We start from the raw sequence: 19,236 nt of genomic DNA on the forward strand, positions 1-19,236 counted from the left end.
TGTGCTGCTTGAAGAACCGGTATTCACAACTGGTGCAGTTCACTGTAAGACCAGCTGCGGGCTTCACTGGCCTCAAGTCAATGACGGGGATAGGGGGTGTAGGACTGGAATGGCAGCAGCATCCACATGGATCACCCCTGGAGGTGCCAAACATCAGGTGTATATAGTTCATAATTGGCCATTTGCAGACTTTATGTCTGCGGGAATATGGATGGCAGTGTTAATGACAGTCAGCTAGTATTTGGATATATGAGTAACTGGTTTGGCAAGTGAGAGTGGATAGATGCGTGGATTACTAGGTGGATTTGTAAGAATGGTTGATTCATGTCTAACGAGTGGATGGATTCAGTGAATGTAAGAGTAAAGGTATGAATCGTTAGAGTAATGTGAGTGGTTGGATGTGTGTATTTATGGATGATTGCCTAAATGAGTTGTTAGATGAATTGGTGACGATGTGGAAGGATTAGTGGATAAATGAATGAGTGTGTAGGTTATACAACTGCTTCCTTCGGAAATGAGATGCTCTCAATAAAAAATGTTTTCACTGCATTTGGCAGTCTACTTTGCTATAAGAGGATCATCTACGACAGTAAAGCCGGAATATTATGCAGCAGACAGGTTTAGAAAGCATTGTATCTGGCCACCCAGACTGCTAGGTCTTTTTCTGAAAAATACACAAAAATCTATCCCAGACCCCAGCGCTTTAGCCTTCCGACATCAGCGCTACAAAGTGTATGTCATGGAAGACGAACCCCCTTTTAAAAAGAGGCATGCAGCAAAGTGCTGCTGTCCCGGCATCACACAGAACATCTCTCCAGGCGCGCGCGGGAGGACCAGAAGCTCCACGATGCTCTCTCTCAGCTCCCGGATACTGGGTGACACACAGAGAGCCAGCTTGTGGGAAGTGGAAGCGGCAAGGATGCAAAAAGCTGGTACGAGCGGCCAAGGGGCAGGGGAAGGTTGAATGAATGCGAGAAGGGAACTAATAACTTGGCAAGAGGAGTTTTATTTTCTTATTATTATTGGGGCAATAGGCAGCCGGAATGCTGTGGAATCTATTTAACAATCAGACGGAAAAGGAAATACGAGAGAATTTCTCAAGTTGCATTTGTGTAGACACAGCGGGTCACTTTCCCCACAGCTGACATGTTTCTCCTTGTGAAATATTGATTTGCTAACAAGGAGTCATGCACCATGCCTGCAGCAATGTGGGCTATTGAGGCGCTTTCTGCAAGAAGACGGTACTTGTGATGTGGTTTGTCTTAACCTTATGGCCAATGTTCTTGTAATACCAATGTAATACGGATAAAGTAACCTCCAGTAATTCAGTCTGAATGACAAGGGCTCCGGTGCCCTTCGTGATGCACCACGACGTACCTTTGATTGTTTCTGTGGAGTCTGTTATAGAGATCCTTTGGGATTTTCCAAGCCCGTGTAATCCTTTTATGGGACTAACATTAGCCTTATATATCAATCATCTCACTAAGCCACATATTTCGCACCCTTCCACAACCATGCCACACTTAGGGCCAGTTGTAGGAAGCCTTTTGCACGTCGCAAACTGTGAAAAACACAGTTTGCGACGTGCAAAAGGCCTTACGCGATGCAGAGTCACATTTTGCAAGCCGATACCGACTCGCAGAATGTGATTCCGACTCGCAAATAGGAAGGGGTGATCCCTTCCTATTTGCGACCGCATCGCGATGTTGAGTTGCTTTGTGACCGCGAAAGCAGTCGCAAACCAACTCGCAGTTACCATCCACTTGAAGTGGATGGTAACTCATTCTCAAAAGGGAAGGGGTCCCCAGGGGACCCCTTCCCTTTTGTGAATGCCACAAAAAATATTTTTCAGAGCAGGCAGTGGTCCTATGGACCACTGCCTACTCTGAAAAAACCGAAACTAAATGGTTTTGGTATTTTTTCTTTTTCAAGCTCGTTTTCTTTAAGGAAAACGGGCTGCAAAAAGAAAAAGAAAAAACTGCTTTATTTAAAAGAAGTCACAGACATGTTGGTATGCTGTCTCCAGCAGGCCACCATCCCTGTGAGTGCCTAGACTCGCTATGGGGTCGCAAACTGCGACCCACCTCATAAATATTCATGAGGTGGGTCTTTGCGACCCCATAGTGAGTCGCAGAAGGTGTCTGAGACACCTTTCTGCATCTCGTATTGCGAGTTGCAATTTGCGAGTCGCTATGACTCGCAAATTGCAAGTCACAATTTCTAACTTACCTACATCTGGCCCTTAGCTCCTTCCCCAGGTCCTTGATAATCCGATGGTGTGGTTGCGCTTTTAAAAGTCAATACTAATAGAGATGGAGGAATGGATTATTGAATGGCCATTCCTTCGCACCATTGATGAGTATGATTAGATAATCGAAAAATTGATCCAACACCCCAAGTCAAACACGTCCATTCTTGTTGTTTTCTGTGTTAAAAACCACAGAGATGTGCTGATGAGGAGGGCTTTAGGACTCCGCACCAGCTGATGAAATGGCAACAGAGCTCACACAAAACAGTGCAGGATGAAATTGTGCAAGCAGTGCAATTAGCACAGACCTTATTGAGCCACGTTTGTGGTACCAAAGGTGGAATTCCGACTTTTACCATTTCTTGAGTCTTCTTGCTTGCAATGTGGCCTTTGATGGGTGCCATGTAAATAACTGTGAATGATAGCAACAGAACTAATTGCTTGTTTTTGTTGCACTGGTTGCTTCAGTGAGTTGAACCCAGTGGCAGACCCGCCCCCATATGTGACCAAAACATTTGCTTTCACATGTTGCAATCACCCATTTCGGGTGATGAGTGATATTTAGAAAGGTCTCTCCAGTTAGGCCATCATATTAGAGACCGCGTTCAGAGGTACCCTAGTGTATGGCCATGTTCAGTTACATTCTTGAACAGATTTGCCATTTCCTGTGATGATGTGACATCACGTGCGCTGGTGTGTCGAGGGCAGAAGATCGAGGGCACCTGCAGATCTGCATTATTATGCATAAGCATGTATTTGAATGCATATATTGGTTGCAGTTTATTTTATTAATTTATATTTCTTTTTGTTTGAGGTTTTATTAAGAGTCTAAAAGGCCAATAACAGATTGCTTTACATAATAATTTGTGCCGTCAGAGTGTGTTAGTAATAAATATACTACACTATGTATAAACGTACAGCGGTCTTAGAATACAAATATACACTAAATGCAAGAAAACTGTTAGTCATCATGAGTATAATGTCAAAATAAAAACGTGTGGATGGTCCAGATGTAGTGTCCGTCGAACAGTAAGTGTACAGTGTAAGTGTATAGTTTATAGTGACTTGGACGATCACTTCAGTATTCTCCTATAAGGCAAGTATTCGGGGGGGTCATCGTAAGAGGGAGTAGAAGGCTGCTTGGGAAAAAAAGAAAAACATAACACTGATTAATTCTTCTTTGTTTTTGATACAGGTTCTAACAACATGGCGGATTTACATCTTGATCGTTAAGATTCCGACAAAGGTACGTGATACAGTAAAAAGCACCTGTAAAGTGTGAATAGATTGGCATGCATGGCAGGGAGAAGGTGGGGCAGTTATGGGAATCTCCCAGTGTTATTTTGCATGCATGAAATGGCCCCAACACTCTATATAAATGTGCATCCTTGTTACTGAACTATCTGGCCCCCTGGGACTATAGTATGCGCTTTTCTCATACTTTGTAGCAAATAGTAGTGTAAGTCATTTGCACCCATCACTTCCCATTAGTGCAATTATTTTGGGATCCTTGACTCCAACTCTGGGTCTCAAATCCCTGTCTTAGTCCTCTTACTAAGTAATGTGAGAGGCAGGTATTTTCCTGTTCTGCTCTAAAGACCCTCTGGTATAGTCCATCTTTTGGCCTTGTCTCGCTAGACCCATAGTGGTGCTGTTCTATACATGCCTCATCTTGTTTTGGGGATACTCTGTGCCCGTTCCTGACCCATAGTGCCTCCTGCTTTGTATCGTATCAGCATCTTTTTTGGCGCCAGCGCTATAGACCCTCGGGAGCATTCTTGTCGGCCTTGTTTTTGGCATCCCCTCTACTTTGACATGCCCGATCAGCCTATCACTGAGGATCACCTCTGTCTTGCTCCCCTTGGCCCCATCATTGATAATTACTGGAAAATCGCAGTAAATGCTTTCAGCAGAATATGGTTACTGTTTGGCCTCCTTTATTGGCAAATCTCAAGGAGAGGGAAGTTTAGAGTGGTACTCTAATGTAGAGTATAGTTGCACTCTTTATGGGAGGCACCTTAGGGACGACATTACCCCTAGGTGTTTTGAATGTTCTCATTTTATCTGCACAGGCGAAAATCTTATTTGCCATATTTGAACTCGTAGGCAGTAGCATAGCACAATCGCCATGGACCCTTGTACAAGCAACGGATATGAGTCTCCACCTCCACTGGATGTGTGGTAAAAAATGGCCATGGGACAATGCTCCCCTGTACCTGCTGCACTGTTGATAGCTACGGCTCCGCTTTCAGACAGCATGATCAGTGCTTGGCCGCTCACTTGGGCCCAGCAATGATGATTCTAGCAGCCTGTTGTCCATTGTAGTGAATGCCTCACCTCTGCGTGCCCCCCTCCTGCCCTTAGCAGTGATGCTGCTCTGTGTCTATATAGCTGTATATCGTGACTGGGAGGTATGCTGTGCCTGTTTAATTTTTGGCCCAGTAGTAAAGCCCTACATGTCTAATCACATTTTGCCCTAGGAATGATAATTGCATCTGCCTTTCTTCCCTGTTTCCCCATGACCTTAATATTGAAGGCACTCTGTACTTAACTTGCCCATTGCCCTAACTGAGATTATTCTATATGCCTGTTACCTTCGCTGCCCTAGAATGGAGGCCCCCAGTGCCTGACCCTATCTTGGTTTTAATAGTGAGTTTCTGTTTGTCACTTGAACCTGGCAAGTAGTGGGTCCCTCTTACTACTTATCTCTTGCTTGGCCTTAGAAGTGAGGATGCTCTTTACGTATCCTACATAATTTACTAGCATACTGGACTCTCTGTACTTGTTCCCTTCTCGGTCCCAGCAGTGATGACCTCTGTCACTGACCACGTCTTGGTCCTACCAGTGAGCCTTTTTTGCTTGTTGTCACTTGCAGTGAGGGTCCTTCCTTAGCTGGTTCATCTTTTGACCTTAGCAGAAAGGATGCTCGTAACCGATCCAGCCCTGTTTCCAAGAAATTAGACTCCTCTATACTTGGTATTATAGATGAGAAGCCTTTTTCCTTGTGCCCCTTTCCTCTTGACCTAACAAGGCTTAGTATTCATAATACCCTTTGACACCAACAGTGTTGGTCCTCTATGCCTGTTCCCTTTGTTTTCCTAGCAGTGAGGGCCCAGTGTCCAGGGTTGGACTGAGATATATGATAGGCCTGGTCACCAAAATAAAGTGGCCCCCATGTAGTGAATTGGATAGCAAAACAATGAGCCCCTATTCAGATGGAAGCAACTCAAAAAATGTTAACATATGCTCTCTCCATGGGCAGTGAGGTTTGTGTGACTGCACACATATGTGCTTGCTGCAGGCAATGTTTATAGTAATGTATTAGGGAAATGCAGCAGTGAAATTCACTATGTTCAAACCCTAGGAAAAAAAGAGAAAAAAGATTAATACACCCCTGTTCTCTGTTCTTCTGTCCTTGAAGGCCTATCGGTGCCAGGGTGGAGGGACACAGGGGGTGGTGAGTGGCAGTATGTTCTGTAGTCATTGGCCCCAGCTAAATAGTAAGTAAAAGAAGTGAGTGAGACCAGCATATAATGCTTTCTGGCAATGGGCAACAGCACAGCAAGTACAGCACCGTTGCAGTCATATGATCGTCATGTTAGAGCTTCCATGGTTCACCAGTCTCCCTCCCATGTGTGTGGCCACAAAACTGTCCCACTGCACCTCAAAACTGGCCCCCTGTCAGACTGCCCTTTCAGACACTGCCAGATTTGTCCAGTGGGCCAATCCAACCCTGCCATTGTCTGTAACCCGTACTCCTCCTCTGTCTTGGCTTAATAGCAGTGAGGGTTAATACTTTGCCTCTCGCATTGATGATTGTCAATGTATGTCTCTATCACATTTTGGATCTAAGTTACTGTGAATACTGAGGTCTTGGTGAGCCATGTGTTTTTATAGGTGTTGCCAGCTGAAAGAGGAAGATGCTGTTTTTCTGGACTTAAACAAAGCTTATATTGTTACCTTCTTGTTTTTAGATTGAGAGCTCCTTCAACGTCCTTGAGATCCGCACACTGAATGCCTTGAGCAAGAACCAGGTAATGTCCTCCATTAAAAGTTTCTGCTATTTTCATTCAAGCCGTTACATTGCATTCACTCTAGCCAAATGGCCTGTATAGAATCTCTTCTCTTCCCCTCATGGGCCATTATTTTTCACTCGCACCACTCCACCGTGGTTCAGCTCTGTATCCACATATGTTAAGGTGAGTTACATTGATTTTCTGTAGTGCTACTGGAAGAGTGTTCAGTGTTGATTCTGGAGGGTGTAATCAATGGCAAGTTTTCAGGGTATCTACTAAGTGTACAAACCATTATCCAGAATGAGAATCACTTAGATATTTTGAGATGGTTAAAATGTGGCATGGGTCTAACCCTCCAAAACAACGTTGGACATTGCAGTGCTACAGCTTCCATAAGGCTTGTTTAGAGAACATGCAGACGAGTAACCCATTGTTCCTGCAGAGTGGTTACTGAATCCTACTATACCTGAAGTTGCGGGTCAGTACATGACCCAAGGTGGTGTGATTTCTGCTGAGAAATCGTTTCAGAGGGTTGGACTTATTTTAGAAAACAACCTCCATAATTTCTTCTTCACTGACCAGAGCTTTGAGATTTCTGGCGGATGAGTCGAGGTTTCTTCTCAAATAATATGCTCCCATGATGGAACACTAGTAGGGACACTCCACTCCAGCTGATTATGACGCTGTCTTCAGCCCTTAACTTTTCATCTACAAATTATTGTTTTCAGTCGTCTTAGACAATTAGTTCAATGGAAGCAGCACACTACTACAACACCCAACATGATTTGGGTTATCCTACAGAAGTCCAGGACTACAGTGTCCATAATGACGTGGAGGAAGATCGGTGCTCTGTGCAACAGTGAAGTAGTAGGCCCTCCATCTGTGTTTCCCTTTGTGGAAGGCATATGGCACAGGCAAGGCGTAGACATCTTGATTTCAACATACCACACATCTGATAGCCACTGAAGCTTTCATTGAACCATTATTCCTTAATTTCTTTATTTCGTACTTTAGTCTCCTATACTCCTTGTTATGATCCTACTGTTCTGTTTGGTTGCTGTTAAACCTGACAGCCTTAGTGTAGTATTCCCCCAAACATTTTGCTTTCACTCCTTCTGCTTTGAAGAGTTTTTTTGTTGTGCTATAAGACCTCTGCGAACTGGTGATAAAGTGCTTGTGCTCTCTCTTACAAACATGGTAGAATTAGTTCACACGTAATTGGCACATTTAATTTACCTGTTAGGTCCTAGTAAAGTTGTACTGCATGTAACCAGGACCTGTAAATTAAATGCTACTAGGAGGCCTGCAGCACCTATTATGCCATCCTCTAAAGTAGTCCCTTAAAACATGTCTCAGATCTGCCACTGCAGCCTGTAGTGCAGTTTTAAAATACCACCTTCACTTGCCACACTCAGCCTTTTGCCAAGCCTAGACCTTCCTTTTTAATACATGTTGGAAAATGACCCTCTCTGAAGGGTCACCCCAAAACGTTTGCCTTCCTCCTCCTCTTTTTCTGACCTAATTTATGCTGGCTTTAGCACTCTGGGCATTTTAGAACTGCTAACCAGTGCTAAAGTGCATGTGCTTTCTCCCTAGAACATGGTAACATTGGCTTATACCCAATTGCCATATTTAATTTACTTGTAAGTCCCTAGTACAGTGCACTATGAGTGCCTAGGGGCTGTTAATTAAATGCTACCAGTGGGCCTGCAGCACTGATAGTGCAACCAACCCACATAAGTAGCCCCCTGACTGTGTCTCAGGTTTGCCATTTGCAAGGTCTGTTTGTGCAGTTTCACTGCCACTTCGACTTGTCATTTAAAAATACTTGCCAACCGCTACACTCCCCTTTTTCTAAATTTATCACCCTTAAGGTAGGCCCTAGGTAACCCATAGGGCAAGATGCTATGCAAGTAAAAGGCAGGACATGTACTCATGTGTTTTACATGTCCTGGTAGTGAAAAACTCACAGAGTCGATTTTCACTACTCCTCTAATAGGTCAGCATTGGAAATGCCCTTATATACTTTTAAGTGGTAGGTTCTGATCTGAAAGGAGTGGCTTTGTCATGTTTGGTATGGACAGAATGGTAATGACAAATCCTGCTTATTGGTGAAGTTGGATTTAACATTACTATTTTAGAAATGCCCCTGTAAAAAGTGGGCATTTCTCTACACTTTTGTACCTTACATCCTTTCTCTATCCACGCCTGGCTGGGCTGGTTGACAGCTCCCCTTGTGCATTCCATCCAGACAGCCATAAGCACAGGACACTCAGCCATATCTGCATTCATCTGCATACTAAATGGGTTTTCCTGGGCAGGAAGGGTGGAGGGGTTCTCACTTACACTTCAAAGGCCAGTGGGCTGATCCAAATCAAAGGACTGATAACCCCCCCCCCCCATTAGGGATCCTGGCACACAGGGCTGGGATTGAAAGGGGACCTTGTGCACTTCAAAACCACTCTTTGAGGTTTCCCTCACTTCAAAGGCATTTTGGGTATAAATGCTGGATTTGTGACCTTCCAAAATCCGACGCTTCTGGACCTGCAACTGGACTCTGTCAGAGGGACTGCCTAGCTGCCCAAAGGACTCATCTGGACTTCTTTGCTGCAGAAGGACTGCTGCCATGCTTGTTGCCCTGCTGCCCCCTGACTTTGCTGGAAGGACTCAGTCTTCTCCACACGTGCTCTCCAAGGGCTTGGATTGACTTACCTCCTGTTCTGAAGTCTCAGGGCCACAAAGACTTCACAAAAGACAAGAAAATCCCAGTGCATCGGAAAATCGATGCAATGCCTGTAGAAATCGACACAGCGCCTGCTTGTGGCTGAAAAATTTCTGCATCGCCAACTGTATTGATGCAGCACCTACTCCTTAGCGTGTCAAGAATTTTCACGCATCATCTCTTGGCGTCAAAATATCACTGAACCACAGTGAGGAACCAAGGCTGCACTCTTGGAAATGGATGCAACACCTTGCAGCATGGAAAGAAACAACGCATCGTCTGTGCCATGATGGAAAATACGACGCAACGCCTTATTTTTCAACGCATCTCCTCCTTTGTGGCCCAGTGCATTAATTTTGATGCATCACAGGCATTGTGTGTTAAAAGGGTACAACCACTGAGCCTTAAGGATTGAGACTCATTTAAAACTTTAAAAAGTGATATCTTGACTTGTGCATATTAGATTTGTGTCGTTTTGGTCTTATTTTATTCAGATAAATATTAGCAGTTTTCCTAAACTGGTGTGGAGTACTTTTTGTGGTGTTTTCACTGTGTATGAGTTATCACACAAATACTTTTTACACAGTGCCTTCTAAGTTAAGCCTGGCTGCTCTGTGCCAGGCTACCAGAGGGTGAGCACAGGGTAGTTTGGATTGTGTTGTGACTTACCCTGACTAAGATTGTGGTCCCTGCTTGGACAAGGGTGTATACCTCTGCCAACTAGAGACCTAGTTTCTAACAGTACGTATAAATCACCCCTAAGAGGGGCCCTAAAAGCTCATTGGGCAGGATGCATTGTAATAAAAAGTAGACTTTTGTGTAGGGGTTTTTCAATGCAAGGACAGGTAAAACTTAAGATCACATTTTTTTACTGTTGTAAAGCCTATCTCTCCCATTGACTAACACTGGGTTATCTTATCACATTCACTAAGTGATAACCTTAGATTGGAGAAGGTATACGCATGCTGTTTACACTCAAAATAATTTTAATTTAAACTCCTCTTTAATAGTAAAGTACAATTTGAAATGACAATTTTAAAAATGCCATTTTTAGAAAGTTGACATTTTCTTATCCTAACCATTTGTGCCTTCTGCCAGTGTCGTGGGTCACATGACTTTGAATAGCTCTGCTGTTGGAGTCTGTGTTTTCCTGCCAGACAGTGACAGAAACTGGATTAAGCGTTGACAGGATGAGTCATCTTGCCAAGATGACTGGGGGCAGAGATTTGGCCTGCCCCATTTTCACTTCAAAGTGCTTGCATCCAGCACACAAATATGATCCTGACACCAGCCTTTTGTCACTCCAGAGTTATTGGATCCTTGACAGGGCAAGGGAAGAACTTTCCAGAACCCGATGTGGGGTAAGACAGAGTGTAAGGCTTGCACCAGGTATAAATATTGGACCTCCTGAGCCACTCATCAATATACTCCTGGACCTGTGAACATTACAGAAGAAGGACTGCCTTGCCACCAGAGAACTGCCCTGCCTCTTGAGGACTGCCTTGCACTCTGAGAAGGAAGACTGGATCTGCTTCCTTAATCCCAGGCTAAACAATGGTCAGTAGGCTGACCTGTCTGAGCTACAGGGACACTACAACCTCCAGAGGCCTCTCTGCAACTGCTCAGCTTACCAGCTGCATTGGACGTGCAACTGGGCCTCCCTGGGCCCTGGTGGCCACTGCTGAAGTGCATCTTGATCCCAAAGAGGTGTAATCCAGGTGCTGGACACTTGGCTGGCACCATTGGAGCCTCTCCTGACAGTAAGGTTAAATTCTGAAGTTTTGGGCTCTTCGTAACCGTGAATGGGCCCATTTGCACCAAGACTGTGCTACCCATGATGACCGGTAACTAAAAGCTCCAGTGGACCTGACTCTTAGCAGAACTGCAATGACTGACAATGCGAGATCTGCACTTGCGCAACAGTAGCGACAGCCAGCGCGAAGCTCCATCAATGACCGTGCGCATTGCCTGACCAACTCGATGCCCTACAGCAATACCACCTTGCACCACCTGGCCTGCTTTTTGCGCTTCAGCAATCTACCATGCTTTCCCTGCTCCTTGTGGCCTCCTCCACCACAAACGAAAGTCTTTCTGCCGGACTTTGAGAATTAACTTTTTCAGTGGGACTAACCTGGTACCCGGATCTGACCCACTCTCCGCTGTGGTCAGCCTGAACTTGTAACCTTCCCCTGGTCTAGCGTGAGCAGATGACTGCCAGTGGCACTTGGTGCTTTTAGGCGTACCTGAACCTTTGAAATTTAGTATCTCTGGTTCTACTGATTGGATTTTTGTCATAAGATTTATTCTATTTTTCTAAATTAGTCTAGGATTTTTGTGTGTGTCGTTGTTAGAAATGGGGTCTCTAGTTGCAGTCGGTGTGCACCCTGTCCAAGTAGGGACCCTCAATCTAGTCAGGATAAGGGAAATACCCGCTGAGATAACCCCTGCTCACCCCCTTGGTAGCTTGGCACGAGCAGTCAGGCTTATCTCAGAAGCACTGTGTAAAGGGTTTTGCGCATAACACACAGTAATACGTGAAAAGACTACAAAAGGACACCACACCAGTTTTTATAAAAATAGGCAATATTTATCTATATAAAACAAGACCAAATACGATAAAAATCCAACATACAGTAAGAAAAATATGAATTCTGCAAGATTTACTCAAAATTACAGTTCCTTGAAGTCCATAGCTCCACCTGGGGCTATCACGGCGTCGTGATCAACAAAACCAACAGTTCAGGCCGGCCGCGGCGTTGCGGACCAGCTATGGTGTCGGGAAGACCCGCAAACAGTACCTTGGATTTGCAGGGCGTCGTGATCCTCGCAGTGAGCTCCGGAGAGTGGTGTCACTGACGTTGCGGTGTCGGTTCCAGAGTCGGTGCAGGAGTCATCAGGCCCTTGTGTTGCAGCTTGAATTCTGGGCTGATGAAGTCAGGTGCGCCGGCGTGGATGGTGTCGGGGCTGTGGTGTGCAGCGGGACGATGCGACGTGCGGTGCCCACAGGTCACAGTGTAGGCAGCTGCTCTGTGACGACACTTAGCGGCGTTGGTGAGACCAGGGCTGCAGTGTGAAGCGGGGCGGTGCGATGTGCAGTGTCCACAGGTCACAGTGCAGGCAGCGGTGTTGTCTTTGCTGAAGCAATGTCGCCGGTAGGCCCAAGTCAGCGGTGCGGGACGGGACGGTGCTTCGTGACCCTCACGAGCGGTGTCCACAGGCCATGGTGCAGGCAGGATGCTTGGTGACGACACAGGAGTCGATGGTGCTGGCGTCGGTGGACCAGGGCTGCAGTGCAGGATGGGACGGTGCTTCGAGTGGTGTCCACAGACCACGGTGCAGGCAGTGGCGCCAGTGTCATTAGGAGCGGCGGCGTCGGGGATGCCCAGGCTGCGGTGTGAGCAGGCGAGGCCGGAGTGCGGGGCCCACAGGTCGTGGTGCGAGCAGCGGCTCGGTGAAGTCGTCCGATGACGGCGTTGGTGAGACCAGAGTCGCGGTGCGAAGTGGGGCAATGCGACTCCGTGTGGCGTCAGCAGGTCCCGGTGCAGGCCAGCGGCGTCGTTGGCGGCGTCACAGTGGTTTCTCCTCTTGAACAGCACAAAACACACAGTTCCCAGTGCTGCAGGTCAAGGAAACGGAAGTCTTTGGTGTCCCTGAGACTTCCAACAGGAGGCAAGCTCCACTCCAAGCCCTTGGAGAATTTTCTCAAGCAGGACACACAGCAAAGTTCACCCTTTGTACTCTTTTCAGGCAAAAGCAGCAACTGCAAGCCAGTCTAGCAAAGCAACACAGCAAAGGGACAGTACTCCTCCTTCAGCTCTTCAGCTCTTCTCCTGGCCAGAGGTTTCTCTTGATTAGAAGTCTGGGGTTTTGGGTCTTCTTCTTTTACCCAGTTCTGCCTTTGAGGTTGGCAAACTTCAAAGCAAAGTCTCAAGTGTTTGCAAGATCCTTCCTTGTCCAGGCCAGGCCCCAGACACTCACCAGGGGGTCAGAGATGGCATTGTGTGAGGGCAGTCACAGTCCTTTCAGGTGTGAGTGACCACTCCTCCCCTCCTCTCCAGCACAGATGGCTAATCAAGATATGCAGGCTACACCCCAACCCCCTTTGTGTCACTGTCTAGAGGAGAGGTGTGAACAGCCCAACTGTCAAATTGACCCAGACGGGGAATACACAAACAGGCAGAGTCACAGAATGGATTAAGCAAGAAAATGCCTAATTTCTAAAAGTGGCATTTTCAAAATAACAATCTAAAAACCAACTTCACTAAAATATGTATTTTTAAATTTTGAGCTCAGAGACCCTAAACTCCACATTTTTATCTGCTCTCAAAGAGAATCTAAACTTTAAGGATACTTAAAGGTAGCCCCCATGTTAACCCTTGAGAGGGATAGGCCTTGCACAGTGAAAACCGAATTTGACAGTATTTCACTGTTAGCACATATAAAACACACTAGTATATGTCCTACCTTAAACATACACTGCACCCTGCCCATGGGGCTACCTAGGGCCTAACTTAGGGGTGCCTTACATGTAGTAAAAGGGAAGGTTGAGGCCTCGCAAGTGGGTACACTTGCCAAGTCGAAACTGCACACACAGACACTGCAATGGCAGGTCTGAGTCATGTTTACAGGGCTACTAATGTGAGGGGCACAACCAGTGCTGCAGGCCCACTAGTAGCATTTGATTTACAGGCCCTGGGCAACTCTAGTGCACTTTACTAGTAAATCAAATATGCTAATCATGGATAAAACAATCAACAGTACAATTTCTATAAGGAGCACCTGCACTTTAGCACTGATTAGCAGTGGTAAAGTGCGCAGAGACAATAAACCAGAAAAAACAGACCTAAAAAAATAGGGGGAAGAAGGCAAAACGTTTGGGGATAACCCTGCAAAAAGGGCCATTTCCAACAGTCGTGTTTTCACTTTATTAGTGTTTGTGTCCTGCATAAATATTTTACACATTGCCTCCAAGTTAGGCCGGTTTTGGTGCCAAGCTACCAGAGGGTTAAGCACGGGTTAATTTAGTTACTTTGTGGTTCGCCCTGAAAACAATTGTTGTTGCCTGAGTGGAGCTTCCACCCAGGTCAACCAGTAACCCAATTGCATATCGCATAAAGTCACCTGAAAGGTGCCTCAAAATGCTTAGCCTCACTGGAGATAAGTAAATAGGGTACAGGAGGGGAAAAAAGAGGTAATGACAGAGAATGGAGAAGGAGCCTTATGAAGTGAGCGATCTCCCACGAAACTATGCATGCTGGATCGATTGACAAAGCATTGTGCATTGTCATCTTTGGATGGCTGCTAGGAAAGAGGGAGCAGGAGGAGAGCAGAGGTAGAATTTATTTGACAATGTGAGGAATCCGCGCCTGACAGGGCTCATAACAGACTGTTGAAGATTGATTGTGCTCTTCTATAAAGAGCTCGGGAACTAATATAAAACAGGGGCAATCCAATTTTGCAAATGACCAGGGTAGTGTGTGTGTGCATAAGGAATACGGTGGTTCGTTCAGGGACATCAATCAACATTCTTTAGTTATTAGGGAATAAATGATGATGGTTAAACCTGTGGGAATTCACAGGCTCTGTGTAGTGGCGAGAGTTCTAAACAGTAGAGGACGCACCAGAAACATAAATAAAAGCTGCATATTCATTGAGTCAACATAGTTCATTATCTAAATGTTATCTCTAGGAAAACTTTTTTCAAATGACAATTGGGTGATATAGTTGTGAGCATAGTGACGGTGCAGTGCTCAAGTGACTTGAATGTGCACGAAGTGAAAAAGTAAGGCAAATTGTGTATAGTAAGGTGGATGTCTAAAGTTACGGTTAAGAAGAAGCAGAGAGGAGTCTTGTCGGGGTACTGCAAAACTGTCCCAACTCAGAATAGTCGACGAGCTCAGGAAGCAAGACACAATGGTGGCAGTCAGAACGTTCTTGTGGCCTTTTTCTATTGAACGCATTTAAGCGTAGCCCACACTTAAAGAGGGGGCTGGAGAAAAGGGGTCTGGAAGGCTTCTAGGTGTGCCGCATATTTCTAGGTGTTAGGACTTCTAAGAGGGTAGAGGAATCTCGGAGAAGCCATACACTGGTGGCTGAGGGCATTTTTACTTGCTATTCTTGAGAAGTCTTGTATTTTTTCCGTCATTTTTTTTACTCTCTCACCACATTTTTTGCCCATCTTTCCATTTTCCTTATTTTATCAATATCCGGTATTTGTAAACAGCAGTATTTATTATTTGCATGGTCACTTGCCTTTAAAGGTGGTTGGGAAATTATTTGTACAATCACCTTCCTTTTCGTACCCCTCCCCCCCTTGTTTTGTTGGTGTTATCTGCTTCCTGTACATCCCTTCCCTCTTCCCCTGCACCACCTGCTCATTCTTCCCGTCTCGCTAGTGCTCCCCATTAGTAGCAAGGGCCATTCTTCTTCTTCTAATTAGCGAGACCTTTCTCGCTGCTCTTTCACCGTTCTGCCTATGGAGGTGATTTATCATCCCCGCTCCAACGACCACACTTGGGAGATTTGAAAGAGACTTACTGAAAGCTAAATGAATGACTAGATCTGGAACTTACATGAGGTGGTGTGGAGCAGGGGCACGTTCAGTATTTTATTCAAAAGGAGGCAGCGTTTGCATACAGGCATTCGCTACAACATCATTAACTGGGGTAACGGATAAAGGTGCATTCTTGGCCCTGTACTACGCGGCCTGAATTCCATGCCTTTATTCTCTCAGATGAATAATCTGAGCTGCTTCATAAATTCACCCTGTATCAACAAACCCCAGTAGAAGCAACTGGATTCGGATGATGCCACTGCATCCTGTGCACAATCGGAGAGAAATGTAGACAGAAACATATGCAATCATTCCTTTTCAGATGGAATTAATCATAGGTCAATGTGAAATCCACTTGCTGATGATAATAAAGAAGAGATATTAACAAAGGAGACCTGTGACTGTGTAGCAAGTTGGAAACAGTCACAGTTGAGAAACCACGATTGTGAACCATGCTGTTTTTTCAAGTTAGCAACACCTAAATTGTAGCAGTCATGGGGTAACCTTCTCCAGGGACCCAGCGTCATTGTCCTTCTCATCTTGCAACTCTGCTTTAAGACCCCTTCAAAAAACAACATTCTCACCTTCTCTGCTAGAGGAAAGCACAGTGGACACCTAGCTACTATAAGCTTACTTAGTAATGCTTCACACAAGTGGAAAATCTGTCCCAGATGGTAGATAGGAGATTGGCAAGACTTTCATCCTCTAGAACATTTTGCAAAGAGATTAGTTCTTGGTGTTTCCTCTTAGTTGAAAGTGGGCATAATCTGTAAAAGATGCTTTGCTGTCGTACTGATTAGGAAACATACATTCACACGTTTTTCAATGAGTCCTCAGATTCTGCAGAAATTAATGAGGTTTCATCATGGAAATCATTCTGATTGATCAGGATTAGCCTAGAAAGTCTTTTAGGGTGTCTTTTTTCTATTAGATATACGTTTTCGGATGCTTCGTCTTCTAGGGTAGCAAGTGGCACGTTTTCAGCTCTCCATTTCGTTGCTGAACTTGGAGGGTTTTTTTTTTAATATGTTTTGGGAGCTGTGCCGATAGCTATCCCACCCTTCATTGTTTATGTTTTTTCCAAACAGTTCTCTTATCTTTCAGTTGATGAACTCTGACCACATTATCCACTAAGGAACAAACTTTTTTTGGCTAATGGAAAAAGTCTAGATTTTGCATTAATGAGGAGGACACCCAAAGTGACCCCTGTCTAATCTGTAGGAAGTTGTCTTCTGTACAGGGATGTAGGAAGACTGTCTCATAAGTGTAAAGTTCTGTGAACAGAGTGAAAAATTATATTGTAGCCATGATGGTAACAAGCTCCAACCTGTCTTTGAGCACAGTCTACACGGTAACCCATGACTGGGGCTTCCGGCCACACTGAGTCGATGTTATGATTAGGTTTACATATGAGCCCTTACACAACAAATGCATACTTGAAGTCCTTGTTAGACTCTGTACTGGCTTGCTGACTTGGTCCTCTGGATAACGTCCCATTTCACCATATAAGAAGTTGTTGTTGAGATGCCTGGTTCATGGCTGAATACACATTTTCCATCCCAGGCCAGTTTACTGCAGTTTGCCTGGGATGGATGTCTGCAAAAATGCCAGCTGCCCTGAGTGGCTGTCCCCTAACATTTCAAATGGAACTCCTGCATAATTGGGTGCTAGGCCCCTATACAGCTCCACGGGCCTGTGTAAACGCTGAAACCAGTACTTTGAAGAGCTACACTCTACCGACCAGAAACTAGAGGTTATCCTCTGTGCCTCCTCCCCCCATGGCTACAGGAGGGACCAAGCTGGCTAAGTTTTGCCCCACACACAAAATTTAAACTTTCACACCTGAAGCTCTGTTTGCCAACCCTAAGCCGCCAACCCAACATTCAGACTTTCTCAAACTGAGTTGAGCCCTCGAACCTTTGAAGTACATGAAGCTGGTGGACATACTAAACCTGTGTTATCCTGTGTCCCCCAAATTGCAAAACACGTAATTTGCCTGGCCTAGTGCCATGCCAGGCCTTGTGAGTCACAATTGTGCTGCAAGAGGTGTTAGGGAACATATGTCCCCACCTTTGACTGGCACCTGGGGAAGAGAGACACTGGCCCCCTGGTGGATAGCAGGCAACTCTCACCATAATCGAAAGAAATCAAAGTAATATCACAAATATCTTTAGTTGCAGATACTCTGGTATTTTGGCATAGGAGCAACAATCACTGCAAAAGGCCTTTCCGATTATATCCTCTCACATCTTGCAGAAAATCCTCCCAGGATTCTATGTTTTATTTTGTGGCTTTATCACCACTTGCCTCTCTGTCTTTGCTTCTAATAGCCCTGATATATTTCCCTGCATATTAAGACTGGGAACTGAAGCTTAAGGGGTTCTGAGACATTGGGATCTAAGAAATCGCAACAACACTTAGTGAAAACTGCCTCATAAGGTGACATAATCCTATTTATTTAAATATGTGTTAGCTACCATCTTTATGTTGTTATATTATTTTATATCTGATTATCACCATACACCTAGAAGTGTAAGTGTTATAAACTTTTAGTTTTAACCATTGTGCATAATTTAATCAGTTTCCTCTAGTGTAAATAAAGGGACCAACACACAAACTGCATTTTGCAGCACGCAAAGTAGTACTACCTAATCACTGCAAAATGAATCCACAAACCTAAGAGTGTAAATTTTCGTCTCAGTCTCCTGTCCCTTCTATGTGATGATCATCACATATGTATGTTTGCTACTTAGTAGTAAATGTGGGAGGGGCAAGAGGGAGTGACTGGAATAAGGGGTATATTTACTAGCAAATGGGAGAGGTTTAGGGCAGAGTAAGGAGGGGTTAAGGCAAGGCAAGTTAGGTTTCTAGGCATGGACATACATCCACCGACAAATGAGAAAGCCTATTGCTATTCACAAGGTGCACTTCTGAAGTTACTACAGCCAAAAACTACACAAAACAGTAGTTAATGTACGCTCAGAGCTGGAGTAAAGTGTATGGCCAAAATTATTTATATTTGTTTAAAATATAATCAATTTTGATTTTGCTACATGTCTAAAAATAAAACATTTTCATAATCTTTTTAAAATAAATACATTAACCCCTTGGGTGCCCTGCACAGATCGGTTACGTCCTGCACAGCACCGCTCTGGTGCCCAGGTCGTAACCGTTACGTCCAGATAGGGGTCCACGGGGGAAGTGCTAGCGCTCCCCCTGGGGGCCTGACACCCCCCTCCCCTGGGCAGGGATGTAAGGGGAATTGCTTCCCCTTTCACCCCTGCTCCTCCCAACCATCCCCCTGTGGCGTCTAATGATGTCAGCACGCAATTGCGCGCTGACCTCATCAGAGGTCTGCCCCTCCGCGCTGGAAGCTCTGCTTCCTGCACGGATCGGAGGAGAAATGCTTTTGCATTTCTCCTCCGATAATGTGGAGGGGCCGAGAAAGGCATCAAAGGAAAGGAAAGGCTTGTTTTTCAGGTTAGGCTGCTCCCCAGAGGGCCAAATTATTTTCAGGCCATTAGGCCGATCTGCCCCGGGGGGGAAGGGGGGAGGCAGAAACCCCCTAGACACCAGGGATAACTTTCTTTTTTTGTTTATTTATTTTTTTTGTATGTGGGGAACGACCCCTTAGGCAAGGGTCGCTCCCCGGGGGGCAAAATTACTTTTAGGCCATTTCTGCCCCCCTTGTGGGCAG

At 45.2% G+C, this 19,236-nt stretch overlaps 1 protein-coding gene across 1 annotated transcript in view; it reads left to right on the plus strand.

Moving 5' to 3' along the window:
- CARMIL3 (capping protein regulator and myosin 1 linker 3) overlaps positions 1-19,236 on the plus strand; it is a 1,220,401-nt gene that overhangs the window by 295,327 nt on the left and 905,838 nt on the right. Inside the window, exons 3-4 of the mRNA XM_069238205.1 lie at positions 3,444-3,494; positions 6,223-6,282. Of these exons, the coding sequence (XP_069094306.1) occupies positions 3,444-3,494; positions 6,223-6,282 (111 nt within the window). The remainder of the gene's footprint in view (positions 1-3,443; positions 3,495-6,222; positions 6,283-19,236) is intronic.

Source organism: Pleurodeles waltl, chromosome 6, assembly GCF_031143425.1.
Source record: "Pleurodeles waltl isolate 20211129_DDA chromosome 6, aPleWal1.hap1.20221129, whole genome shotgun sequence".
In the NCBI taxonomy this organism is placed as follows: domain Eukaryota; kingdom Metazoa; phylum Chordata; class Amphibia; order Caudata; family Salamandridae; genus Pleurodeles; species Pleurodeles waltl.